The following is a 7,464-nucleotide window of genomic DNA, read 5'->3' as shown; positions in this document are numbered from 1 at the left end:
GAAATTCAGGAAAAAGAATTAGTTGTACAACTGGCAATATTGACAGAGGATGTGGAGAGAGAGATAGACCCTATTGTATGGGCTAGAGAAGGGAATCGTGGAAAACTACAGATCCCTCCCCTTTTAATAAATTTAAAACGGAAAGGGGACGTTGTCTGTGAGCGACAATATCCTATTTCCATAGAAGGTAAACGAGGACTGCAGCCAGTAATTGAGGGACTGATTAGAGATGGTTTGTTGGAGCCATGTATGTCTCCTTATAATACCCCAATTCTACCAGTACGGAAATCTGATGGAACTTATCGATTGGTGCAGGATTTGAGAACATTAAATCGAATAGTACAGATCAGGCACCCAGTGGTGCCAAACCCCTACACGTTATTAAGTAAGATCCCTCATGACCACAAATGGTTTAGTGTGATAGATTTAAAGGATGCCTTTTGGGCTTGTCCCTTGGCGGAGGAAAGATTTGGGACTATCCCCCTATGAAATCTTATTTGAATTACCTTATCTGGGAACACAGGGAGAATTGCCAATTCCCGAAACTAAAGATTTGTTTTTAAAGAAGTATATACTGGGCTTGTCCTCCTCTTTATCTTTCCTCAGAAAACAGGGTCTATTGGCACAGACTCCGCCCCTTGAATTTGCTGTTCATCCCATCCGGCCAAGAGACTGGGTCTTAATAAAATCATGGACAGAGACTAAGCTGCAGCCAGACTGGGAAGGGCCGTATCAGGCTCTTTTGACTACTGAAACGGCAATAAGGACGGTGGAGAAAGGCTGGACTCATTATACTCGGATCAAAGGGCCAGTGGACCCTCCAGTTGAGGAAGAAGTCTGGACGGCCGAATCAACACAAGACCCGCTGAAACTCAGACTAAAGAGACTTTGAGTAATTGACTATACAGTGGCGACGCGAGCGCGGGATTATTTCTGTAAGATTGTATATTAAGCCTTTTTGTGTTCTAGCATAATGATCAGAATACTGGGAATGCTTAGAGTTATGATGCTAGCCCTCTTGGTATTAGGATTTTGTCACATATCATTTTCATATGTATTATTAATGGTTCCTGAGTAATAGACACTGATATATGTAGCTTAGTAAATTGTGGGAATGTAGCTAATCAGAGACAATACCGCAACTCAGAGATACATCTTAAGTCCTATGGGGATGGCCTCGGGGATGGTACTTGGTATAATGGTCTTGTCACAATACACCGGGCCCCCTTCCGACCAGCACGCGATTGTCCCGATAAAAAGTGTAGCCCCATATATTTAACGATAAGAAAAACCACATGGCACGGAGCGGTTTTGGGAGGTGGCACTTATGAGGTACAATTAAATGAAACATTTGGGATTGAAATGAAAGCAAATGGGAAGGAGTTTGTGGGCTGTTGTTTTCGAATTAGCATAGGACAGGGAAAATGGGTAGAATTACTGGGTAATGAGAAACAACCTTTCACTCCTCCCAATGATCCTACAGTAGTAAAAATTATAGAGGTAAAGGATTTGAAACAGACCATCGAGATAGAGACTGGGTACGGGGATGCAAATGCCTGGGTTGAATGGGTAAAGTATACTGTAAAAAGTCTGAACAAAAGCAATTGCTATGCATGTGCCTCCGGTAGGTCAGTGGCCCAGGTGGTTCCCTTTCCGCTTGGGTGGAAGCGAGACAGGAAGGGCATGAAATGTATGATAGCCCTGTATCAGGATGAGACTGCATGGAATGATAGGAATTGTACCTCCCTATCTCTGATGTTCCCTCCCTTGGAGGAGAAAGATGCAAAAGTTCCCCCCACATTTTCCGCCGTAGTTGGAAATCACACGTCATGTGTGCACAAGCGAGGTACGAGTCGGTCGAGAGATTTGGGGGAGCTGAAATTATGTACAGAGATTAAGAATGTTACCGAAACGGAGAAGGGAGGGAACTACTCAGCATTAAAGGTTCCCCGAGCAGATCTGTGGTGGTACTGTGGAGGAAAAATATTGAGACCCACCCTACCTCCGGATTGGAGAGGGATATGCGCAATTGTACAATTGGCAATTCCATTTACCCTGGCATTTGAGAAGGAAAAGATAGTAGGGAAAAAGGGAAGGGGTAAGAGATTACTGTTAGATACTTCTTTTGATGACAGGATTTATCTTGATTCGGTAGGAGTCCCTAGGGGAGTACCTGAATTCAAAGCTCGTAACCAGATTGCAGCAGGCTTTGAGTCAGCCCTCTTTTGGTGGGCAACAATTAATAAAAATGTAGACTGGATAAATTACATTTTTTATAATCAACAGCGATTTATAAATTATACAACAGAGGCGGTTAAAGGAATATCAGAACAGCTTGATGCGACAAGTAGGATGGCATGGGAAAACACAATAGCCCTTGATATGATTTTAGCAGAGAAAGGGGGTGGTGGTTTTTATCCTTACTTCCCTGATAATAGTAGTCGGGGTATTGGTGGCCATTGGCTGTTGTGTCATACCCTGTATACGAGGGCTCACCCAGAGGCTGATTGAAACAGCCTTGATGAAACGAATGCCCCTGAGGGGAATCAGACAGAGCAACTTTATCAACTAAATAATAAGGAAGTGAGTGAGACTAAGTTGGATGAAATCTCTGAAATGATGCTTGCGAATTTTGGGAACAATGTTTAAAAAAAAAGAGACAAAAATGCAGAAGATAACAGATAGTAATGAAAAGAAAAAGGGGAAATTGTGGGATATAAATGAATTAATGTTATTTCTGCAAGTATAAATTCTGATACAGAATAGGAATGAGAAAATACATATTCAGCAAAAAGAAAGGATATGTGAGCATGAGACATGAATACAGAACAATGGTGGATATATGGGCAAACAGGAAAGCATCTGTTTCCCCCTTACTCGGAGACACAGGAACAAACCCTAATTAGAGAGGTCAAAGTGGCCTCTGGATGGAAATAGATGCTGATAGAAGAAAAGATATGCCTAATCAATAATCTATAATAGACTGACGTCAAACACCCTTATGGGAGTCAGAGATAAGAGTTTGTCACGGACAAAACAGGATAAACAGAAGTTGTGGGATCAGTCTTAAGGAAATGAGTGACGTAAGCGAAGCAGGGAACAGACAATGGAATAAGGAAAAATATAGGGATTCAAACTGTATAAATTTCGAGAGTTTGTTGGATTTAGTGTGCATTTTCTCATTACCTTACCTGGTATTGAGACAGGGCACCCATCTATAGATGTAAAAATAAATGGCGGATTCAGATATTTGTCTCGGACTGAAATTATTAAAGTGAGTGAGCTTTTGTTTCTCACAAAATCATACAATGGGGTTGTAGTTTTAGATTGAAAATGGTCTTGGTCAAATAGTTTTCTTGTCTGTTTTATAAATGATCTCTGCGCCTGTGTGTAAATTTGCTGGAGGTGAGGTTTAGTATTGGAATGAGGAAAATGGAGAAAGGAACTGGTGCAATGACACAGCGTAATTTGATCCCTGTACTTGACGGGACCACATACAATGCAACTAGCTGCATTTCAACTACAATCAGTGCAAGAGCAAACTACAATCCATGCGATTTGCAGCGGATTAGACAGTTCACACATGCAAAATGCATTTGAGCTTTATTTGGTAAATTTGTTTTTTCATTCAAGACATCTCAATAAAGGGTAAACTTTAGAGTAAAGCACAGATGTTTAATGTCGGAAACATATGGTGGGCCACAGCCAATACAACTGGTTTGAAATTGAAATAATGCAAATGCTTAATGGGTATTGTCTTTGGGCCAGTGCAAGTTACTGTCAGGATAAAGGAGCCTTGTGGGTGTAGTGTTTGTGTTTCTTCCTTTCTTTTGGAACATCCTGGTTAAAATCTTGCTTTCTATAGAGGTTGGCTGCAATATATCCAAGCTGCTGGGTTGAAATGTTTTTGTTAAGCTACAGCCACAAACAAAATATAGCAAATGCTGGCATACAGACTTAAGATTACTTGCTGGAAATGTTCAGCAAGTCACGCGTTTCAGCTTGTTCCTGCTCCATTGATTTCTTCCTGACTTGACTTGATTTTTTTTCCCCTTAGTCTCTCTCTTCCCACTTACAATGGTAATTCTGCTGGTTCCTTATGTCACTTCCACAATTCCCACATCCCTGGCCCCAACCACCTCCCTATCACGATGGCCGTGCAATAAATAAATGAACATTTTGGATAAAAGCTCATTAGCCTGAAACGTTAACTCAGTTCCTCACTCCTCAGATGTTGCCAGTTCTGTCACGTGGGCTGTACAGGTGGGACAACGGCTCAGTGGTTAGCACTGCTGCCTGCCAGCAACAGGGACCAGTGTTTGATTCCAGCCTTGGGTACATGTGAGGTGTTTGCGCATTCTCTCCATGTCTACCAGGTCCTCTGGTTTCTTCTCACAGTCTAAAGATTGCAAGTTGGGTGGATTAGCCATCAGAGGTGCAAGGGCAGGGTGATGGAATGGGTCTGGGTGGGATGCCCCTCACAGGGTCAGTGTTGGTTCAATGGGCTAAATGGTCTAATTTTGAACTGTACAGATTCTATGATTCTCATTTCGGTTCTTATGATTAAACTGCTGCAGGGTTATGGATAGAGATGTTGTTTTGTGGTGGGGACTATATTTGATGCTAGTCCACTGTCAATCAAATTGTGTGATGACAATGGCAATGAGCTAAACAGAAGGTGGTGTGCACAGCCCAGACCATCATGCAAGCCAACCTCCAATCCACGGACTCCATTTACACCACCCGTGGTCACAGAAAGGCTACCAACATCATCAAAGACCCATCACACCCCGGTAATGATCTGCTACAACCTCTTCCATTAGGCAGAAGAAACAGAAGCTTGAACAAAAACACCAGCAAGTTCAGGAACAGCTTCTTCCCTGCCATTATTAGACTGATGAATGGACTCTCTTAACTTCAAATAATGCTGATCTTGCTAATGTTGACCTTGCCTAGCATGCACCCTGGGTGATGTAACTTGTATGCCTCTGTCTAGTGTTTTCCACCCTGTGATCTGTATGTTCCTGCTTATTATGATCTGCCTGTACTGCTCGTAAACAAAGCTTATCACTGTATTTAGGTACACGTGGCAATAAATTAATCCAATCAAATCAGATCAAGTGGCTGTTGTCTGAAATTAGCTAAAATTGCAGATACCATGATTTGCTATTCATCAACCTGGAGGTTAACAGCTTCTTTTTCTCTCTGTAGATGTTGTGTGTTTCCCACAATTCTGCTTCTATACCAATGTGCTACAGGACAGTGGATGATCCATCTCATCCTCTAGTGGTCCCCAGCATTACAGACTTCAGCCATATCGATTTGCACCACGTGATATTAAGAAATGGTTGGAGGAACCGGATGCTGCAAAGGCTATGGCCCCTGACAACATTCCGGAAATAGTACTAAAGACTTGAGCTTCAGAACTTGCCACACCCCAAACAAATTGTTCCAGTACAGCTACAACACTTGCATCTACTGTGGAACATTTCCCAGTTATGTCCTGCACATAAAAAGCAGGACAAATCTAACCCAGTCAATTATTGCCCCATCAGTCTACTCTTGATCATCGGCAAACTGTTGGAAGGTGTCAGCAACAGTGCTATCAAGCAGCACCTGCTCAGCAATAACCTACTCAGTGACGCTCAATTTGGGTTCCACCAGGGCCACTCAGCTCCTGACCTCAGTACAGCCTTGGTTCAAACATGGACAAAAGAGCTGAATTCCAGAGGGGAGGGGAGAGTGACATCCCTTGACATCAAGGCTGCATTCGACCAAATGTGGTATGAAAGAGGCACAGCAAAATTGGAATCAGGATCTTGATCAGATGGGCCAATGGGCTGAGAAGTGGCAGATGGAGTTTAATTCAGATAAATGTGAGGTGCTGCATTGTGGGAAAGCAAATCTTAGCAGGACTTATATACTTAATGGTAAGGTCCTAGGGAGTGTTGCTGAACAAAGAGAACTTGGAGTGCAGGTTCATTGCTCCTTGAAAGTGGAGTCGCAGGTAGATAGGATAGTGAAGAAGGCATTTGGTATGCTTTTATTGCTCAGAGCATTGAGTACAGGAGTTGAGAGGTCATGTTGCGGCTGTACAGGACATTGGTTAGGCCACTGTTGGAATATGGTGTGCGATTCTGGTCTCCTTCCTATTGGAAGGATGTTGTGAAACGTGAAAGGGTTCAGAAAGGATTTACAAGGATGTTGCCAGGGTTGGAGGATTTGAGCTATGGGGAGAGGCTGAACAGGCTGGAGCTGTTTTCCCTGGAGCGTCGGAGGCTGAGGGGTGACCTTATAGAGGTTTACAAAATTATGAGGGTCATGGATAAGATAGATAGACAAGGTCTTTTCCCTGGGGTCGGGGAGTCCAGAACTAGAGGGCATAGGTTTAGGGTGAGAGGGGAAAGATTTAAAAGAGACCTAAGGGGCAACGTTTTCATGCAGAGGGTGGTACGTGTATGGAATGAGCTGCCAGAGGATGTGTTGGAGGCTGGTAAAATTGCAACTTTTAAAAGGCATTTGGACTGGTGTATGAATAGGAAGGGTTTGGAGGGATATCGGCCGGGTGCTGGCAGGTGGGACTAGATTGAGTTGGGATATCTAGTCAAAATGGATGGGTTAGGCCGAAGGGTCTGTTTCCATGCTGTACATCTCTATGACTCTATGCTAACAAAAGGGAATTTGGTTGTGTTTTTCAGAGGTCAATCATCTCAGCTTCAGGACATCTCTGCAGGACTTCCTCAGTGTAGTGTCCTAGGCCCAATGACATTCCATACATCACAAAATGGGAATGTTAACTGATGGTTACACAATGTTCAGCACCATTCTCGATACCTCAGATACTGAAACAGACCATGTCCAATGCATGAAGACCTGACCAATATCGATGGTTGGGCTGAAATGTGGCAAATAACATTTACATCACACAAATGTCAGGCACTATCTATCTCCAACAAGAGAGAGTCTAATCATCACCTCTTGACATTCATTGCCCTAGTCACCACTGATTCCTCTACTATCAACATTCTGGGGCTACCATTGACCAGAAATTGAATTGGACTCACCATATAAACACAGTGGTTACAAGAGCAGGTCAGAGGGTAGGAATCTGACTACTGCTTCCCCAAAGCCACCATCTACAAGGTACAAGTCAGGAGTGTGATGGAATACTCCCCACTTGCCTGTTTGGGTGCAGTACCAACAACACTCAAGAAATGTGACACCATCCAGGACAAAGCAGCCCACTTGATTGCCACCACTTCCACAAACAGCTGCGCTCTCCACCAATGCTCAGGTAGCAGCATGTTTACCATTTACAAGATGCACTGCAGAAAATCGCTAAGGTTCCTTAGACAGCACCTTCCAAACCCACAACCAATTCCATTTAAAAGAGCAAGGACAGTAGATACAATGAAACACCGTGTCCCCTTCCAAGCCACTCACCATCCTGTCTTGGAAATATAT

The 7,464-nt window shown here is 43.2% G+C and overlaps 1 protein-coding gene and 1 long non-coding RNA gene across 3 annotated transcripts in view; both read left to right on the top strand.

Moving 5' to 3' along the window:
* The window catches only part of LOC122554743 (uncharacterized), a 36,959-nt gene extending 31,850 nt beyond the window's left edge, over positions 1 to 5,109 (top strand). For both annotated transcript variants that reach the window (XR_015758102.1, XR_015758101.1), the window contains exon 3: positions 4,578 to 5,109. This is a non-coding gene — a long non-coding RNA (uncharacterized LOC122554743). The remainder of the gene's footprint in view (positions 1 to 4,577) is intronic.
* LOC148149086 (uncharacterized) lies at positions 9 to 3,247 on the top strand. Its single transcript, XM_087990404.1, has 2 exons — positions 9 to 2,310; positions 2,503 to 3,247. The coding sequence occupies exons 1-2, from the start codon at positions 1,363 to 1,365 to the stop codon at positions 2,509 to 2,511; spliced, it is 957 nt and encodes a 318-aa protein (XP_087846530.1). The 5' UTR covers positions 9 to 1,362; the 3' UTR covers positions 2,512 to 3,247.
* Positions 5,110 to 7,464: the final 2,355 nt, after the last annotated feature.

Source organism: Chiloscyllium plagiosum, unplaced genomic scaffold, assembly GCF_037043375.1.
Source record: "Chiloscyllium plagiosum isolate Xiang-an unplaced genomic scaffold, Cpla_swu_hap1 HiC_scaffold_9, whole genome shotgun sequence".
NCBI classification, from domain to species: domain Eukaryota; kingdom Metazoa; phylum Chordata; class Chondrichthyes; order Orectolobiformes; family Hemiscylliidae; genus Chiloscyllium; species Chiloscyllium plagiosum.
The sequence above is the reverse complement of the archived record's forward strand: the minus strand, read 5'-3'. Positions and strand labels throughout refer to the sequence as shown.